This window comes from Ictidomys tridecemlineatus, chromosome 11 (assembly GCF_052094955.1).
Source record: "Ictidomys tridecemlineatus isolate mIctTri1 chromosome 11, mIctTri1.hap1, whole genome shotgun sequence".
Classification (NCBI taxonomy): Eukaryota; Metazoa; Chordata; class Mammalia; order Rodentia; family Sciuridae; genus Ictidomys; species Ictidomys tridecemlineatus.
In genome coordinates, this window is record NC_135487.1 from 48,278,611 (window position 1) to 48,299,421 (window position 20,811).

Sequence of the window (20,811 nt, forward strand, 5' to 3'; positions counted from 1 at the left end):
CCTAAGGCAGTGTGGTAGAGCTCTGAAGTTGAAAAGACCAAATCTAGAGTCTGCTCTACCATTTATCAGCACTGTGACCTGAGTAAGTTTTAGAACTCTCTGAGCTTGCAAATTGAGAATAATATCATAAGTCTATTGTGGAGAATGAATGGCATGATATAGGCAATGTGGCATAGTTCAGTTTCTGGAGTAAAGAAGGAACTCTGAGGAGTGAAGAATTTTCTTGCTGGAAAGAGGTATGGTACAAGAATGGCCCTCAGCTACAGAGGAGGCTGAGAGAGAAGGATTGCTTGATCCTAGGAGTTGGAGGCCAGCCAGGTAACAAAGTGAGATCCTCTTTAAAAAAAAAAAAAAGGTCTGGGATCCAGACTGCAGGTGCAGTCGTTTCTGACCTGTGTCCAGCAACAGCTTCACGATGGAGAAGTTGGAGTGGGACACACTGTAGTGGAGGGCTGTGTTCCCGTTATGATCAGCCAAGTTGACAAGCAGCTTCAGGAGATGTGGGGAGTGAGGCTGGACTCCAGCGAGGTAGGCGGCCACCATGGCAGGGCTAGATGACTTCCGGCTGGAAACCCGGAACCACTCTTGACTGATGGTGTTCAAGCTTTGCCTCTGAAACCCCAAAAGATTCCAATTCTGAGAGGTTCCCTGGTCTAAGATGTCCCACTAGACACCAGGAAGTGTCAGCTTTGAATGTTTCTGCCTCCATCCCTTATCTCCCTGTATCCCTGCAGGGGATTTATGCAGGGGACTGACAGACAGCAAGGCTGGGAATGCAGGAACACGTGGGACCTGTGATCAACCCTCCATGGGAGGTGGCAAGGAGTTCTGGGATGACACTGCAATAACCAGGAACAACTCCCTTTCCTAGGTGATGGCCTGAAACTAGTGTAAGTTGAGGTCACATCCTGTGTGCACCAGATTACTAAAACTCTCTTTCATGCCCACATGGTCAGATTACATTGACTTACCCCATATGGCATGAGGACTCTTGCCTTTTTATACTAGGCATAGCTGGAAAGTCACAACATTATACAGACAATCATATGCAATTTATGCTGGAAATAAAACCCAAACAGGTGGGCTTGAATTATTCTTGACTTTCTTTTCCTTTTTTTTTTTTTTTTGTGGTGCTAGGACTTGAACCCAGGGCCTTGTGCATTTTAGACAAGCACTCTACCTCTGAGCTACATCTCCAACCCTGTTCTTGGCTATGAGTTTTGTTGGGCTCTCCAAAGGGAAAAGTTTAACAATCCATGACAGGACCCCTGCTCTCTGTAGCATCTGGCTCCCCTGGACCATAGGAGTGTCCAAGTCAATGACATCAACTCTGTATGTAACATGACCTAAGGGCTTAAGATGACACAAGTTTAGATTATTTACCTAAAGGGGAGAGGAAGCTATTGGGGTATGATTGTTATGAATGATTTCATGCTCATTCTGGAAAGAGCACTGGGTTTGGAGTCACTAAATCAATGTGATTAGGTTTGAGTCCTGTTTCAGCTTGCGACCTTGGAAGTATATAATGTTTTTGAATACTACTTGTCCCTATTACAAACTGGGAATGGAAAAATGGGCTGTGTTCCTTATTTCCAAGTCTCTGCAGAGTGGGGTTCTTGCATAGCCTGCGTTGTCTCTCAGGCAGGGGCAAGGAAGGAGCACAGGGGGACATCCATGCTCAGATCCTAATGTGGGTGTGGTTGTGGGGTTGCACATACATGGCCTCTGATCACTTGCTTTTCCAAGTCAGGAACAGAGAAATCACTTGTGGCCAAAAGACTTTTACGTATCAGAATCTCTCCCTGCCTTTCTCCTTCTCCCTCCACCTTCCTTTCTCTCTCTCTCTCTCTCTCTCTCTCTCTCTCTCTCTCTCATCCTAGAAAGGAATATCTGCTTCACCCAAGGAATCTTCAAGAAAATCTGGAGAAAGACCCTCATAGGAAGGAGCATAGCACTGGATTTTAAATGAAGACGTAAGACTTAGTTTCATAATTTGTTTAAGAACAAGAAACAGGAGTTTCAATTCACATCCACATCGCACACTGCTTCTTTAAGTCTGGGAACTGCCATATGCCAAATCAGCTACAATAAAATAATAAAAATTGCCTGGCCAAGTAATAAACTCTGCTGAATTGATATTTTTACTCTTTGGGCTCTTCTGCAGAGGAGAGCAAAATAGGTTTTAAAACGCTTACAGGTTGTTCTGCTGTGTTTCTGACAGCTCTCTCCTAACGTGGGAAATGTGCCCATGTCAGTAGCTCTTGATTAAAAGTAGGACCCAATCATCGCATGTTCAAATCTCCATGGGCCATGAAGGTACAAAGGAGCAAACATGGATTTTCTTGTTTCTGGACCCATAGGTGCACTTTAAGAAAAGCAGTAATAACTATGGAATTAAGTGTCAGAGCTTCAGGGGGTGGACACATATCACTCATCACCACTGTTGTGTTGATGAGGAGGCAGGCTCTGAGCCTTGCCCTCACCCACTTCCTGCCTCACAAGTGAGGTTCTGGGACCAGAACCCACAGCTCCCATTCCACAAGCTCTTCCCACTCCACCCATACATTCCCCCAACCTCAGGGCAGAGGTTTGAGCCTCAGCCACAAACACTTTGGTGACAGACACTCGGGTGGCCATGCCGAATCTCGCTTGGTAAATGCCTCTGAGCCCCTGACCTACTTTCTCATGCAGATTGATCCTTCCACATCCTCAGCATAATCCATCATTTTGGGTGGCAGCATTTGGGTAAATGACAAAATTCTCTGAGGACAGGGACTCCTGTGTGCACACTCACACCCCGGCATAAGGCAAGGGGCCAAAGTCACACCGGTGGGAAATCTTTACACGACAATGGAAAATCAGAGTACCAAGAGCTGGTCGGTGGTGGTCCCAGTTTCCGGCAGATACTGGCTCAATGCTCGGCATGCGTTAAGAAATTCTTCTGAGGGTTTATATCTAAAGAAAACAAACACACACACAGAGAGAAGCACATTTATGTAATCATTCTCCACGTTGATAAAAAACAACCTTCATTTTCCTCTTTCACTTCTCAGCAACTCAAACACCCAAACCTGGTAACTCCCCCAGGATAGGAAACATTCCTCAGAAGTGTGGGGTGATCTGAGCACCCTGCTGATGTGGCTCTGAAGAGCCTTTGCATCCTGCTCTTCTTGGAACAGATAAACCAAGTTGCAGAGGCTGTGGGCTCAACACAATGCCTGACTCACTGGGGACTGGAGGGCTGCTGTTCTGATGCTGGATGAAATTTTTCTTCCTGGGTGGACTAGAAAAAAAAAATCCAACGAACCCAACACATACCAGCAAATCTCTTCAGGTCCTTCTTCCACAAAGGAACCACAAGGGCTCAGAGTTCATAAAATGAGAATCACTGACACTGGGTGCCACAGCGACATGCACACAGGCCTCAGTGGGCTCTAATGGCACCGATCCCCAAGAGCCCACTCACTTTTATTTATTTTTAATTTTTTGCAGTACTGAGAATAAAACCCAGGGGCGCTCTACCATCAGATTGCCATCTCAGATATTTTTATTTTTTGAAAGACAGAGTCTCACTAAGTTTCCCAGGTTGACCTGGAACTTGAGATCCTCCTGCCTCAGCCTACCAAACAGCTGGGATTGCAGGTGTGCACCACCACGCCTGCTTGCTCAGCACAGTCTTATTGGGCTGCCATACAGAGCACCCTGTGCACCTGCTCACAAACCAGCCTCTGTTGTTGCTCAGCATTCCCCCAGGAGCAGGCTGCAGGTGGTGATGATGATGATGGTGGTGGTCCTGACTCAGCTATTGCTACTCTCATCGGGAGCCCATTCCATGGCAGGAACTGTGTGAGGCACCTTAGTGCTTTTTCTTACACAATTTTCAGATCAAATCTAATAATAGTGATTATTATTATCTACATTTTTTTCAGATAAGGAAAGGGATGTGACCCCAGCTTAAGGACCTTGCCAAAGAATACCATGGCAGAGGCAGTTCTTGAATCAAGGTGTGGTCAGCTCCAAAGGCTGATCACTTTCTTTTCAAAGTAAGGAAAAGAAAAACTCCCCCTCTCCTTTCTTCTTCTCCCCCACCTTGCTTCTCTCTCTCTCTCTCTCTCTCTCTCTCCCCTCACCCTCCCCGTCACATCACGTGCCTCCCATCACTTTACAGGGTGGTGTCACCTGGCCAACAAGAGAGGCAGAGAAGTATGTGGTCAGAACCGGCAGGTCCAAACTGCTCTGCTAGAGCATCACTTCCCTCCACAGCCTCCATCTCCACACCTGTAAAGTGGGGATCATAGTGATGGCTGCCTTGCAGGATGGTGAAAAGGCTTATATAAAATAATACTTGTCCATCCATCACATTTCCAGGGCTAGGTGAATGTTGGCTTTATCCGCAGAGCTCTACCTATGACAGAATATTCCAGGAGTCATGTCTGTTTAGTTCAGCCACTGCCCAGAGCCCAGCCTGGAAGAAAACTCAACAAACTCTGCCCAACGGGTGGATCAACAAATGACCCAATGACCGGATGGAAGGGTGAGCGCATGCCCTTGCCCCTCACCAGAGGAGTGGCTGTCCCCTCTGCACCCATCTGACTCACCTCTCAGCCTTGGGATGGGGGGCTTCTTCCCCAAACCCGCTTTCCTGGCCTGTGCTGTCAGTGCCCTCAGGGACATCCCGTCCAGCCTCGCAGCTGGTGGCATCTTTGCCCCGCCTGTGTTCTGAGCCACCACATTTCTTCTCAGCCTCGCTGTCAGACAAGTCCTCTGGACAGCTGTCCTCACCACTGGTCTCCTCGCTGGAAGTGGTCTCATAGCTGGAGAAGGAGAAGAGGTCACTCGTCCTGTCCTACCTGCCCAGGGCTATGTCATCACCAAGGAGAACAAGGCAGGTCTCAGGTCACACTCCCCAGTTTACTAACCACATCCCGCAGGCCAGGATGAGGAGGCTCCCAGGAACCCTACAGTCAGAGAAACAGGCTCTGGTGCCGGATACTATTTGTGAAGAAAAGCTAATTTTTGTCTTTGCACAAATACACCAATACCCTATCCCTGAATTGGCTGATGATTTGATGATTTAGACAGGCAATCCAAGGTTCTCACAGAGCCATTTGCTTCTGGAATCCTAATGTTAGGTCCAGAGAGGAGCCCAAGTATAGGTTAGCATCCCCACCTCCACCCTGAGTTCCCTGAATTGCCGACAAGTCTTCACATCTCTGGGTGGAAGGCAGGCCTCCTGCGGCTCTCTCCTCCCCAGCCCAGGGTGAGACTGGTAAGGGGTGAGCTCACCTGCACCTGCTCCCAGCAGGACTCAGATACTCAAACACACACCTGCTTTTCTCACCTGAAGCCTGTTAGAACTACAACTTGGAGCAGCAAAAGTGTGGTCTCAGGTACTTGTGGCTTTGCTCCTGACAGTGATTCTTACATTCAGCTATAAACGATCCTATTGCCTTGTCACAACCAGAGACCAGGGGCATAGTACTGAACGATTTACCGATTCCCCTGCCGATATTCAACAGGAGATCCCAATGGAGGATGCTGGTATTAAGATCTGGGATTTGAGAACACTCCACAGACCCACAGGGATCAGTGACTATGGTTGCTGCTGAACCCCTAAGGTCCTTTATCCATCAGTGGCTTCTACATAAGAAGTCTGTGTTCACTGGATCTGCAAACCCAGCAGTCTCCCGGGTATGCCTGCATTCTGTTTTGCTTAATTCTCAGATATTTCTTCTCCATTGTGTTTGGAATAACAGTTCCCTTTTGTGATAAAGAAATGGGGGACATACTATGTTTACCAAGCTGTGTTCATCTTAGAATTGCTTCCATAAAAACTTCACCTAGGGCTAGAAGTGTCACTCTGTGGTAGAGCACTTGCTTAGGATGTGCAAGGCCCCAGGGTTTTGATCCCCAGCACCACAAAGGAAACAAAACACAACAAAAACCAATTCAAATAAAATTTTTACCTGGAAGAAATTTATTGAGCACCTACTATGTGCTAGGTAGTGTTCTAAGTGCTTATATCAAAGCCCCTGCCTTAGGGGAGCTTATATTCTAGTAGGGAGAGGCAGATACAGACATGCAACAAATATTATATACAGAAAGTGATAAGAATAATGCACAAAGTTAAAAAGGGCCATGGGCTAGTGATGGGAGAAGAGCTGCTTCAATTAGGACAGGGGTTCTTAACCTCAGCTGCATATTAGAACTCTTGGAGGTGGGTAGCATTCCCATTAGGTGGACTGTCTCCCAGACTAATTAAACCTGAGTCTTCAGGATGGAGATCAGGATTATTTATGCTCCCGCACCCCAGGAGGGGCTCAGTCTAAGCATGGGAAGCAAATGCCAGGGCCTTGAGATGGGCCTGAGCTCAGCATGTTGGAGGGAGGCGAGGCAGGAGCTGAGGTGGAAGAGAAGGCTGAACCATGATCTAGTTCCTCCAGGTTTGGGCACAGAGAGGGACTGTGAAGGGCATTTAAGCTGGGCAGCAGCATGACCTGCATTAGGCTTGGAGATTAGGCTGATCCTCCTCCTCTGCATGTGAACTGGTGAAAGCACAAAACATGGCTCTTCATGGGCCAGAGGGTCACACACCAGAGGAAGTGGGAGCAGCAGCCCACCCGAAACCTGCTTCATCATTTCTGATGTTTCTCTCACAGAAACTACAACAATGATGCCACCCCAGATTGTGTCTAGTGTTTTGTGTGACTTAAGTTTGCAGGATCCCCACTTTTTCTGGGGAGTCTCCCGGACACACCGCCTACTGGGCTGGACCCCTCCTTAGGCTTCCACAGCATCCTGTGCTTCCTTGACTAATACAACTGGTCTTGGCACGTCAGCATTTCTCCCTTGTTTCTTGACGTATCTGAGAGCTAAAGGTAGGGACCTTGATCTATTTGACTTTTTTTTTTTTTTAGTACCCACGACCTAGCATATTGCTGGCATTTAATAAATGCTGAATGAGCAATTTAGAAAATACATTCATGTGCTTAGTGACATCATAGATGTTTTGACTTTTGTAAGTACTTTGTGGTGTCCCATAGTGACAAAAAGTGCCTAATGCTGCATTTCTTAGAGGTATCCCTGGTTGTTAGGTGACATGTGACTGTAATTTTCTTTCTTTCTTTCTTTCTTTTTGGCACTGGGGAATGAGCCCCAGGGGGTTTTACCACTGAGCTACATCCCAGATCCTTTTAAAAATATCTTTTCTTTTTAGACAGGGTCTCACTAAGAAGCTGAGGCTGGCCTCAAACTTGCAATCCTCATGCTTCAGCCTCATGAGTTGTTGGGATTAGAGGCATGTGCCACTGTGCCCAGCTGCAGGACTATATTCTAAATCCAATGTTTAAGTCCCTAGACTACAGAAGGCTTGGTTCATGTTCTTTATCAATAGACTGGTTGTTTCCCTTCATTGCCCCAAACTTGGGTTTGGTTTGCAGTAAGTTAAAGGAGAATCATTTTAAACACATTCAATTGTACTAGTTTCAGTGTCATGGTTCGGGTTAAAGACCTTACTCAAAGGGTCTATGTTCCCCAAAACTCCCAGAAACCACCCAGAGTCCTGGCCCTCGGGGAGACCAAAGCCAGTATATTAAAAGCAGAGGTTCCAACAAACCAGCACATCTGGCAAAGAGCCAAACATGTGCAAACCCGACATGGAGTTTTAAAGGACCTTGGAGATTAATTCCCTTGCAGAAGAACAAAAACCAGATGCTTCCCCCTAGAAAAGAGAGCACCGAGGACAACAGCAGGAGAGGTAGCAGGGAAGGCAGTCGGGGCTTCACAAGCGATGCTTACCCACCGTTAACCCCAACAAACTGAAGGTTCTTTTTGGTCCCATTACCTCCTGCACGGAAGCCATAGTCTTTCTTTTTCATTATGGATTTAAGGCTGGTCGGCGGGGAGCTCTCTAGGTAGATACAACATCACAGGTTAGAAAGATCTTGGAGTAGCAAAAGCAGGGCTTTTCCTTTAAGGGGATACAGGTTGCAGGTGTGTGAAAAGGTGGACAGGGACAGAAACAGATAATGCAAATCAAATGTTTTGAGGACTTTGGGCAGAAGTCTGGCTTTCTGGTGGCTGTCAACAGAATGGTTCCTGTTAATGATGCCCCTCTCTGTATGGCTGAGTAGAGAGACTGGAACATTCTCCCAGGGAACCACATGGGCACATGTCACTGTTGTCCCTATCTTATGGCTAGGAAATCTGAGACTCAGGCTTCCTTGGGGAATGGCAGAGCAGGAACAGAACTGAGGTCTGTGGACTCATGGTCCAGTACCCTTCTCCACTCAAGGGCACCTCAGCAGTCCTTTCTAGCTCATGTGCACATTGACACTTGTGATGTGGGGGTAGTGATGACACTGGAGACATGTGAGCAAGGGCACAACCTCATGCTGTGCTCAGTGGTATGGGAGGCATTTCCCAAGGGACAAGATGGAAACTAGTGCCAAAATGAGAAGGCAGCCAACCTGTGACCTGTGGCAGGAAGCAGACTTGCATGCTGCCCACTGAGCCAAGCATGGTAATGGCTCCACTCTCCTCAACAGTGAAGAGTGTGAGATGGGTCAGAAGAGGAGGAGCTGCTCTGGCCCATGTGAGCCCCTGCCCCCATGCATTCACACAGAAAATACAGTGAACAGTTCCCAATCTCTATATAATGCTCATCCAAAACCAGGCTAGAGGAAACCTCTGATGTGGGAGGGACAGAAAGCATTTTTCCTGTTCCAGCAGGAATGCTGGAACCCAGGAAACCAGCAGGGAGGCTGAGGGGAGCACCCAGGGTAGGACCACCCTTGGCCAAGACTTTGCCTTTGTGTGATGAAATGAGAACAGCGCCCCCTCTGCATAGACCCAGTGCTGCAGGCACATGGTTTGGCAAAGGGAGCCTGGGCTGGATTTCAGCTCCTATTTGCCCTCCCTGGCTGGCATCTTCGTGGCTGACACTATCTGTACAGCTGTATGTGGTGGCCCTGCAGTCAGACTCACACCTACACAAGGAGAGTAGAGGTGCGGCCCCATGGTTACACAGGTCACTTTTTATTCCACTAGGCTCCTGGAGGTGCTCAAATCTTTTTAGAAATCTACTCATGTAACCAAAACCCCTTTTCCCTTGGATTTGTCATATAAAGGAGAAAAGGTTCCCTGCCTTGGGCACCAGTATTTACCAGTTGGAGGGGAGGAGGGCGGGGCTGCAGGCTCCTGTGGGGGAGCCTGGGCTGAGTAGGCAGACAGCAGCTGGTTGAGGGAGCTGAGCAGCTGGCTCTGGATGCTGCTGAGCTTGGAGGCAGGCTGCTTGATGGCGCTGGCCAGCTCCGGGTACCCATGCTCCAGGCAGCTCCACTGCTCCTGCAGGAGCTCCTGGATCTTTTTCACATATTGCCCAATGGTGGCATCTGTTGGAGAGCTTGAGGGCCTTCCAGGGTGCTCCTTCCCTGGGAGCTCCTCCCTGGCCCCTGGGGCAGCCTCTCTGTCACTGCTCCAAGAAGAACCTTGTGCTGCCCTGGCCAGGCTCTCGCCTCCTGCCTGCAGGCCTCCCTCGTGCTCAGAGCCTGCTTCTTCAATCCTGAGTTCAGTGGGGAGGCAGCAATGTAAAGGGGAGGCAAGGACCTTCTCAGGTCCCTGTGGCAGTGAGAGCTGGGGCGGTAGCACAGGCTCTGCCAGTCTCTGACCCGCTCCAGTGTGACCATTTTGCCCCCATAGGAAGCCATTCTCCTCTCCTGCGGCCCCCCAGCTTTCAGAGTCTGTGATGCTCAGAAGGTTGACCCCGATGCTCTTGTCACATGACTCCCCTGGGAAGAGCCCATGGGGAGGGTCAGTGTTCACCATGGCATCAGCCTGGCCCTGGGCATCTCTGGACGTCTCTTGGCTAAGCTTTTCTTCCAACTGGGCTACAGTGCACTCCAGCTCTCGAATCCTCCGCTCCCGCATCCTGATTTCCTCTTCCTGCTGCTGAAGGGCAGCTCGGACCTGGGTCAGTTCCTTGGTTCTGCCAGACAATTCACCCTCAAGGGCTGAGACCTGCTCCTTCAGGGTGGAGATGCTGTTGGGGTCCACCAGGGCAAGGCCCAGGCTTTCCTCAGTTACCCGGATGCCGATGCTTCTCACATCCAACTCTATGGGCGGCGGGGGTGGGATCTCACTGATGTTGAGCTCGATTTCCTCCAGAGGGAGCTCATTCTCAGGGAGGGGAGATGGCAGAGGTGGGGGGCTGGGCGTTGAGGAGCCAGGGGTGAGAACCCCCTCTGCTTCTCTGGTTTGGTGTTCCCCTTCCACATCCTCTAGGAGTGCATTCTGGAATGCAGGAGGAGGCCCTGGGAGAAACAGGTGATTTGGAGCCTTCACTTCCCCCTCTGCAGGCTCAGCCCCCTCCTGGACCAGCTCTGGGAGCCCTGCCACCAGGTCTCCCAAATCGCTGACTGTCAGTTGGGCTGATGCTCGAGGGCTGGAGCTGTGAAAACCTGCAAATCCTTCCGCTGGGCCAAAGGTGCCATCCCAGATGCTGCCGTCCCCCTGCAGAGGAGGGAAGGCAGGAGGTGCTGGAAGACCCGCACTTAGGTTTGGCTCCTCCAAGGCCCTGTTTTGTGGCAGCGTGGCTGGCATGCTGGATGCTCTCAAAAGCTGGGGCCGCCCACTCCCAGAAGTGAGCTGGGCTTCCCCTGGAGCAGCAGCCTCCAGCTGCCTGGAGGCCTCCGCCAATAGGGCCTTCCTATGATAGCTCACCTGGCTCCCGGTGGCTGAGACATGGGGAGGATCACCTAGCAGCAGTGACTGGGTTTGCTCCTGGGTCCTGGGTGACACCTTCCTTGGCACTGCGGGAGACCAGTTTTGCTGGGGGATAGTAACATGGGGGCGAGCCCCACTGTCGGGAAGGCTGAAATTGCGGGGCAACGTGCTAAACTTGGCCTGCTTGGCTCTTCTGTGGATAGGAATCCTTTTGATGGTGTTCCCTTTCTCAATGTCATCTACATACTTGAGGAAGTCCAGGTCCAAGTGAAAGCCATATGGGGTCTCCACAGAGTACGGGTGGCTCCTTGGAGGGTCTTTCTCTTCATTCCCCTGAGAGATCTGGTCTTTGGCTGAGAGGAAGAAGAAGGAGAAGGAGGAGGAGGGGGGAGGGGGGGAGGAGGAGAAGGAGGAGAAGGAGGAGAAGAAAAGTTAACAAAATTTACAGGGTGATGAAACTTAATATCTGTGATTTCAACTTGACAATGTCACGTGAGATTTCTCCCAAATGTTCTAGCCTCTAAATTATGCTGAGAAGCTCACAGTTCTTTTGACTGTACTGGGAAACCATCTTATTAAAGCAATGTGTATTTAGCCAGTGCCTGCAAGGGAACAGGTAGAGAGAATGATTTTTAATTTGCACTATGTCATCTCAGATGTTGCTGTGGAATCTGCCTGTAGACCAGAGAAACAACATTATCTCATACGTTTTTTCCCAGTTGGAGTCATGTAACCATTGAAATGAAGTGGCCAGGAACTGGCACATCAAGGGGACTAATTGGCAATTATGGATATGGAAGGTTTTGAAAGATGAGATACACAATTTGCTCAGCATAAAAAAGAAACTTGCATTACTCAAATGGGAACTAGTAAATCTTGCTACACTGGAGGTATCAAGGAGTTACGCCCTCTACATTATTGAAGCTTCCTCCCATGCCTGAGCGTCCAGTTACAAGAAGATCAGAGAGAACTGCAACAAGTGAGCCTGCATAGCTAATGCTCTTTCCCCCTGAAAACTGCTTAGTGCTTAACAAGTGATCATGCGTAGCTGAATTCCACTTTCAAACACCATGCCCTGTAAGGGAATACATGTTTCATAGGTTGGAAAAAAGGCAGGGAGGGAGAAGGGCCAACAAATGTCAAAAGGGACACAGGGCCAATGTTTTCCAAGAGATATGGACTCTGTGGATCCTGTGGCTTTTAAGGCAGCCTGAACTATGGGGGATGCTATGGGAAACTTTACACCAAGGTGCCATTGGGTTCCTTGCAGCATCCACTAACTGGCCCCCACAGAGGCCACTAAGAACAAGTCAGTCCTTCAACTGTTGGTGTCCCTAGCAATTTGTATCCAGGCATCCTCTTCTTCCGGTCAGAAGAACCGGGTTCTTTCAGCATTCCTCATGTGATACTATTACCTCTGACATTCTGCTGAGCCTAATCTGAAAAAGCTGTCTTGAAAGAGGTTCAGAATACAGATTCTGGAGCTCCATCGATTTCTCTGCTCCTAGACTTGCTGCATTTCATCATCTCTAAAGTGGAAATAATAATAGGTAATATAGCATTATTGTGAGGCCTAATTAATTAATAATGAATATAAGGTGCCTGACACAATGCCTAGCACATGATAAACACCTGATACCTGCTCAGTAGTGATTATCTTTGTGGAAGACCAAAATCTTGAGAACTGAGGCCCCAGGATGGAAATCAACCCATGTGATTCACTGTTGCATATTCTGGGTCCACAAGTTCTTTGTGACTGATTCCTTGGCTCTAAGGGGAGGGGGGCCTGTGTGGAAAAAGCAGCTAAGCAACAAAGCAGCAGTAATTCAGTTCACTTCCCTCAGCCACGATTTATTCAGCTCCCATGGGTCAGTTGCTACGCTAGGTCTCAAGGGCATAAGGATGAGTCAGGTACAGCTGCCTTGCCCTCCAAGGACTGATGTGATCCAGTAGCAGCACTGCCACACGTGCGGTATAGGAGGGTGAGGGGTACAAACGCAAGCACAAGGTACAGTCTTCTCTGACTTATTTTTCCAGTTTCTCTAAAAATGATTTTCTTAAACATGGAAGCTAATTTTGCCTTGGTGAGAGAGTAGAAATCACAAAAGTGACATAGGACTGGGTGTTAAATGAACAAACTGGAATTTATCAGGAGAATAGGAGGGTGAAAGATATTGTACCAGTTTATCTCCAGATGGTATCATCAATTCCTACCCTCTTTAGACAAGCAAGCAAATTCCACATTGAGAGGTGGAGTCTGTTTCTCCATGCCTTTGGATCTGGGCTGATCTGTGACTGCTTTGACCAAAAGAATATGGCAGAAATGATGCTGAGAGAATTCTATGCTGGGTCTCTTAGGATGCCCAGTTGGTGGGAAGTTGGCTGCCATGTAAGTCCAAATTCCCTTAGGCTGCTGTGTGGTGAGGAAGCCCACAGAGGGAGAAGGGTCCTGCAGAGAAAGGAAGAGTGATGTCTCACCAGCCCCCAATGATTCCAGCCATCCTAGCCCAGGTGCTAGGCAGGAGAAAAACAGTCACCAACTCAGCTGGGCACAAATGGCACAGGCTTGTAATCCCAGTGACTCAGGAAGCTGAGGCAGGAGGACTGCAAGTTCAAACCTCAGCAACTTAGCAAGACCCCCATCCCCAAATAAAAGTGTAAAGAGGACTGAGGCTAAATATCAGTGATAAAATATGACTGGGATCAGTCCCCAGTACTGCTAAATAAATAAACACACATAAATAGAAGTCAGTAGCTGTCATCCGACTTCAACTACTGGAAGGGCCCCAAGTGAGAAACACTCAGTTGAATCTGTATCAATATTAAATTATGGTGGTAAACCACCAAGTTTCAGGGGGGATTGCTATCCTCCAATAGATAGCCAGGACAGATATTCTAGATAGACACCAGAATGTGCAAAGACATGGAGACATGGAATTGCATAGTGTGCCAGGGCTCTGAAAAGGCAGTTCATATGGCCAGAATCTAAAGTGTGGAAGAGAAGAACAAGGAGCAGAAAAAGAAAATTGGAAAGGTAAGCAAGCACAAGGTCATGGAGCAACCTACATATATGTCAATAAGTTTTGATCTTATTCTCTAGGTAACAGGAGTCACTGAAGGGTTTTAAACAACGGAGTAGGGGGCTGGACTTAGCTCAGTAGTAGAGTGGGAGCTCAGCATGCATGAGGCCTAGGATTCATTCCCCAGCATTCCAAGAAAAGATTAAACAAGGGGGAGACTAAGTCAAGTGTCATTTCAAAAGGAGCATCTTGCAGAGGACTGTTATTATTATTATTCTGTGCTTCTAGGAGTTGAACCTATGACCTTGTGCATGCTGGAAAAGTACTCTGCCCCTGAGTAATACCCCCAGCCCACTCAGAGAACTGGAAGAAGGATATAACCAGGGACCAGCTGGGAGACTTCTGATGTGGTCAAGGTCAGAGAAACTAAAGGTAATAGAGGGAAAAGGACAAGATGAAAAAAGGTGCAAATGATGGTGCTACCTGGGGCACACTGGGGCTTGATTTTCCCTGAGGATGATGATAGATTAGGGCTGAGATCTTCCCATGTGCCTGCCTGATAGCTGCTTCTTCTGGCTAATGCCACATGTGGGCCAGGTGGCTCTCTGTGCTTAGGGAAGTATAGTTGCCTCCAAAAAATGAGACAAAGCCAACTAGACATATGAAGACTGAACTCGTGAACATGAACTGCCAGCCATCATTGCTGAGCAGAGCCACAGGCCTGTGGGCAACTATGTCACAAGCACGGTAGGGAACAGGATTGCGTTGCTGCTGATCTACATCATGGTTCCTGTTGGGCTTCAGAACTTCTGTAGCAGCTGCCTGGCCTCCAGGTAGATAAGGAGCAAACACTCTTCCAGCACCCCCCAAAACTCCCTATCACTTCCCATTCACCCACAGTTTTTCTTATACCAACTACATCTCCCTTCCACCCCAAAGCAGCAGGCTGGCTGCTTCAGAAAATGAGAGCAATGATTCCAATTACACTCAGCTATATTCTTAAGTGCTTTGGTTCACTCAGAAGCCCCCTGGAGTACAAGGACAGGCCAAATCAGAGAGGAGACATTTGTCTCAAGTTAAGTGGAAAGCAGATTTATGACCCAGAAAGCGAAGACCTCTCCTAAAGGAGAGTCTGCATTATTTACCCTTATTGCCTCTGTTCAGTAGAAATGCACTGATTTGCCCAGAGGCCTCTGGGAGCAGGTTCAGAACACAAATGCAATAATAGCATCAAGTAAGAAACAGCAGGTTCAGAGGCAGAATCTTCCACAGGGAGGCAAGGGGAACCAAAGGAGTCAGAGAGTAAGCAGTTATCATGGATGAGAGGTTTAATAGGCACTTTCTTAAACCCATCCTCATGCGCACACACGCACACAGTCTCACTCGTGGTCCATCACGCTGCCTTGACTGCCACTTGCCACTCTTCAGCCCTTTTCTTTTTCCCAGTGCAGGCAGAATGTTGGACCTCAATGATGGAGCTTGAGCTGATAGGCAGGGAGACCCAGCCTCACCACATGCTCCACTCCTGTTAATTCTACCTGGTGACAGGTATGCAGGAGCTCACAATTCCAGGCATGGGGCCAGGACAAGAATTAGTTAGATCTGTCTGCACTCAAAATGACATTTGGATCAGATAAGCCAAGCACAGCTAGGCTGTCTGGATTTGAATTCTGGCTGTCTCCTACCTGTGAGGCTCTAGGCAAAGTATTTCATTTCTCTATGCCTCAATTTCTCCATATATAAAGAGGAGATAATAATTCTTAGAGTTGTTGCAATATTAAGACTCATGGCACAGAGTAGGTACTCAATGAGCATCCTAAAGGTGGTGGAGTGGTGGGTGGGGGAGGATTTGCTAAAGACTCTCTCCCTAACTCTGTGAGGACTACAGCCTCAGGAGGGAATGAGAGCCCAAGGAAATAATTCTGGAGAAAAAAAAATGAGTTTGGGGAAAAGAAAAAAGTAAGCTACAGGAGGCTCGCAGCTACCAGGAACTGTCTTTTTTGAAAGCAAAGCCAAGGAGTAGATGCCTGGGAAGGATGCAAAACACAGCCATCAGCCTCAGAGTCACACACAGATGGGAGAAAGAGGGCTGGGAAGGGACAAGCTAAGGAGGGAGTGCCACAGAATAATCTGGAGGGACAAAAGAAAGTTCAGCAGGTGACTAAACCAATTAGACGCACTGAAAGTGAGAAAGAAACATTCAAAAGTCTGTAATCAGTGTCGGGAGGAAATGGGAAAAACAGAAACAGGAGAGAAAAATGGCTAAAAATAAAGCCAGAAAGAACGGGAATTAAGTCAGCCTCTTCAAAAGGCCAAGGCAGCCAGGGAGGCTTTCCTGCTTGGCCTTCACTCTGAGACGCTGTGCTTGCAGGGAGGGGCGCCTCTTGGGAGCTGCTGTGGGTAATCTGTGGAGATGGGTGATGCTGAGGATGCAGAGCAGGGAACAATGAGGCCAGGTGGCAGGATGACAGGTCCCCAGGCACTAAGGTATTAGCTGGTGCTCTGTGGGAACCACTTCCAGTGATGCACTGCAAAGAGCTCTCTGGGGAGAAAAGTAGGCCCTTGAAATATATGGCAAAGCATCTGGAAAAAGGCAAGAGGCAGGGCTGCAGCTGATGTCTGCTCCCTAGGTCCTGGGCCAAAAAGGGCCATGTGATGCATTGGGGATTCCAGGCTTTCCTATTTCTAACACTGGGTGATCTGGAAAAAGAATTTCATCTGAAGTCAGGACATCAGAGTCTAGACTATGACCTTCAGCAAGTTTCTTGGAAGGGAAAGAGGGATATATGTATCGAGACATCCACTGTGCTTGAAAGTTGTTATTCAACAACTTTACATTCATTAGCACATTTAGTTCTTTACCAATCCTAGGAAATTGTATTCATACCTGTTTATAGAGAGGGTATGGTAGACAGTTTGCATACACAGAGATGAGCATTGGTTGTACATTGAGATTTGTCTCTTCTTGTTGTGTTTGAACACTTCTGCCACCATGTGTGAATGGGCCCCAGCTAGCTTCCTGGATGTTGAGCAACAGTTGAGCAAGCCGGCCAACACCAACCATCACTGACAGCCCAGGTGACATGCTCAACCATCAGACATGTGAATGAGGCCATTGCAAACTGTCCAACCCAGCCAAGCCACCCAGAAGGCCATGTGAATGTGCCTAGGCAGCTCAGATCAGGATAACAAGCCTGCCAACCTAAAGAATCTTCTGACAAATAATAACTGGCTTTAAATCACAAAAATTTTAGTGGTTTACTAAGTGGCAAAGCTACCTTACCTACAAGGGAACTGAGGCTCAGAGACATTAAATGACTTGTAGAGTCACAAAGCTGTGAATGGAGACACTTTTGCCACGTGCCTCTTGACTTCAAATTCCTCATCTATAAAACAAAGGTAATGAAGGAGGGTACCCTGCTCCCTTCCTGATGCTTGGGTGAGATGAGAAGATGCTCTGAAAATTACACAGGTCCAATATTTTGTATTTTATGATTTCATTTTCATTCTCTATTCTTCTGTAGTTCACACCTGAAATACATGATCTGGGCTTCCCCACACTGCCTGTTTAGGGAACGTCTCCTACAGGCCTCTCATAGGCTATTTCCAGGATTTATGGTAACTATCCCATTCCAACCCAAGTGTCCCTTTAAACCAGGGAATAGAAAGCCCCCTGCCTACCATCTGTCTTCTCCATCTTAGGGAATGTGACTCTCCACCTCTCAGGCACTCTTCATTCGCTCAGTCTGTAAGATTCCTGGAGAGTTCTGAAAGAAAGAAGGGTAGAGGGTGGAGAGTTCCTTCAGAATTAAGAGTTGAGGAAACACAGCATCAAAGAAAGTAACATGGGTCTCTGCCTTTCTCCCAGGGTTCACAGACCCCTGAGGAAGGACAGAAAGAGCCTGAACTCATTCGTAGAGCCCAGTTCTGGTGTGTCTTTGTGGATTGTGAGCCATGGTTGACAGTGAAGGAGCACTTGGTCCAACCCCCTAGTTTGGGAGATAAGGAAACTGAGGCTGAGGAGAAAAGGGTCTGTCCAAGGTGTCTCACACTATTAATGAAGGAGCTGGAACCAGACCCAAGACTTCTCACAACCAGCACAGTGCTCCTTCCATAAAATCAACAGCTGATATTTACCTACCCATAACCTGGTAAGAGACTTCCAATGCATTTTGTGAAAAGGTTAGAATAAGAATACCTGTCAATGACCTGCAACACCCCAATCAAATACAAGACAAAGATGAGATAATTGTAAGTACTGACAAGGGGCTGACACATATGGATGATTTCTTACTGTGGGCTGAACAGAGGAAGTTCAACCCAGGTGGTCAGAAGACATCAGTAACTACCCAAGTAGAACATTGTCCTGGCTGAATTAGTGTCCCTTGAGGTTTGGCCATAAATTCTCCCAGAAGTTTTAATCCATTCCCAGGACTGACTCTTAAAATGGTAAACAACCTCGCTCCTGCCCCCATTACAATAAATCACCCAGGAAATTGGCTTTTTATGATTATAACTCCACACACATCAGAATAATGAATTATCCGTGATACCACAGCAGTGAAAGCAGGGCTGTTTTAGGAATTCCAAATTGCTTAACGATGACATCCAGACCAGAAAGGTGGACTGCTGATGAGGGAAGGGCTGGCGGAATTGAGAGGAAGAGAGATCCATGAAGAGGGTGGAAAATAGGGAACCAATAAGTAACCAGAGAAGAAAAATATCAGGCCTGTCAAGAGAGAAATGCTGTTATAGTTTGGATGTGAGGGTTCCCCAAAAGCTCATGTGAGAGATAACGCAAAAAGGTTTAGCTGAAAAATGGTTGGATTAGCAAAGGCTTAACCCAATCAGTGAATCAGTCCTCTGATGGTGATTAACAGTGATAACTGGAGGCAGTAGGTGTGGCTGTAGGAGGTGGGTCACTGGGACATGCCTTTGGGATACGTATTTTGTTTCTGAAAGTGGAGATCTCCCCCGCTTCCTGATCATCATGTGAGCTGCTTCCCTCAGCCATACTCTTCCACCATACTCTTCCACCATGTTGTTCTGCCTCACCTCGAACCCTGAGAAATGGAGGCTGCTGTTTATGGATTGAGACCTCTAAAACCAGGAGCCCTCAAATGAACTCCTCCTCCTCTACAAATGTTCTTGGTCAGGTCTTCTAGTGACAGCAGCAAAAAAAAAAAAAAAAAAGCTGACTAAAACAAATTCTAAGGTTTGCCCAACCAAAAGTTTGGTATGGCTTCCTTCTGTGAACATGCCTTCTCCCTCCAAACCCAATGCCCTCTGTCCTGCCGAGACTATTCCAAACCATTTTCTATGCAGCTGCCACAGGGGCTCTTCCTGGTGCAGGTCTGATGGAGTTCCACAGGGTGGAGACAGAGACACTCCTTGCAGAAGGAATGCAACAATTGCTACTTGCCTTACCTTGAGGCCACAGCACCTGACGTGCAAGTGCTTGTGAGTGACGGAGTTGGAGTATTCCAGAAGTTGAGGATAAGGAAGGCGAGAGCATGGATGGTCTGGGAGCTAAGTGTGGCCATGAAGAAGGCAAAGAGTGGAGAGGTATGGAGGGTTCTAACCTGGGCCGAGGGAATGTGATCCTAGGAAGGCTCCAGGTAGAGGACTCAGCTGCCTCTCTCTCCCAGCCAGGCCTGCAGTCTGTGCCAGGTGATGCCATCAGTTAGGGGAGGATCGGGAGAGTCAGGTGAAGCCTGGGGAAGAAAAGGGTGATGCCTGGCCCTTCCATCATCACAGCCTCTGCTCTTTCTTCTGGGCCTCTCTCCCTCCAACTGCATAGCATTACTAAGCCATGGGAATAGATGGAGCATTTGACGTACCCAGTTAATCTCTTGAAATCTTCACACCATAACCCTGAGGGAATTATTATTATTCCCATTCCTCAGAGAGAAGAAATTGAGGCTGAGAGTGGTCACACTCACTCAAGGTCACAAAACAAACAACAAGCATTGGAGTAGAATGTGGCCTCGGGCTTTGCCAACTCCAAGCCTGTGCTGAGAGCAGAAGTGGTTTGGAAGCATAAGTCCAGCCCTGTGCGGTAGCCCTGTTCAAGACACTCTGATTGGTCCTGAGTTCTCCTGAGGGGAAGATGTTCTGACAGATGTTTCTCGGCATATGAAAATCCCTCAGGTCCACATGTGTGGGCCTGAGGAGGAGAACATCTGTCTCTCTTACAAAGCCTCCTGGGCCAAAGGAGAGCTCTGCTCCTCCAAGGTGGACATCAAGCACTCTACCTTGAGAGGGGGGCTGCCTGGGTGCAGCTGGATGTCTGACTGAACAGATTCTCGCCAGCCCCTTGGGGACATCAGTCAGGCTGGCTGCCTTTGGCTAGAATTAAGAATTCGGCCTGTCGCTACCTGATAGTAGGACTATGGATAATTACTCAGCACACATTAGGTCAAATTTCACTCAAAAGAACTTTGTAGAGACCTCTAGGTTTCCCTCTCTGTCTTGAATTTTGCTAATATTAATCATTTCAGAGCTAGAGATTTTAAATGTGGTTGGCACCCCAGCTCCCTGAAGAAGGGACTCAGTGATTTTTCATTCTAAAGGCCTCTATAAACACAGGAAGGAAAGGAGGGGACTTTCCTGCCCACGACTCACCACTTCCACCAGCCCTCGGCCCCCTCCCTCCACAGCCTTCTCCACTTCCATCCCTGGTCCTTATGGCAGATGTCTTGGGGTTTAGCTAAGGGAGATTCCTTGGAGTGGGTGGACGTTTGATGTGGTTAGGTGACTGGAAAAGAAGAATAATTGCCACATCAACACATGCTACTTTGTTATACAGTAGAATAGGAAAATAGCTTTGTTGAACAGAATTCCCTATTAAAATGGAAACTTGCAAGCCTCTGGAACATTTAAGGCTCTGACATAAAGCAATTTCTTCCTCGTTCTGTTAAGCTGTATCCCCAATGTTCAGCACCTGTGAAAACCTGCTGTTATTATGTAAATTTTCATTCATTTGTGGACTATCCCAGGGTCAAAGATCCCCAATCAGGTCCCAGTCTTTCTCGTTAGCTTCATCCTCAAGATTTATGTAGTGTTCTCT

General features: G+C 47.9%; 1 protein-coding gene across 3 annotated transcripts in view; it reads right to left on the bottom strand.

The window, feature by feature from the left end:
• Positions 1–20,811, bottom strand: part of LOC120890979 (KN motif and ankyrin repeat domain-containing protein 4-like) — a 72,239-nt gene that overhangs the window by 14,306 nt on the left and 37,122 nt on the right. The window contains exons 2-7 of one of the 3 annotated variants that reach the window (XM_078026392.1): positions 17,424–17,509; positions 9,165–11,075; positions 7,798–7,909; positions 4,599–4,814; positions 2,868–2,955; positions 393–612 (exon numbers count right to left, since the gene is read on the bottom strand). In XM_078026392.1, the coding sequence (XP_077882518.1) occupies positions 393–612; positions 2,868–2,955; positions 4,599–4,814; positions 7,798–7,909; positions 9,165–11,075; positions 17,424–17,439 (2,563 nt within the window). In that variant the 5' untranslated portion in view covers positions 17,440–17,509. Of the gene's footprint in view, positions 1–392; positions 613–2,867; positions 2,956–4,598; positions 4,815–7,797; positions 7,910–9,164; positions 11,076–12,936; positions 13,190–17,423; positions 17,510–20,811 lie in introns of those variants that run through there. The other 2 variants (XM_078026391.1, XM_078026393.1) reach the window with 2 other exon arrangements.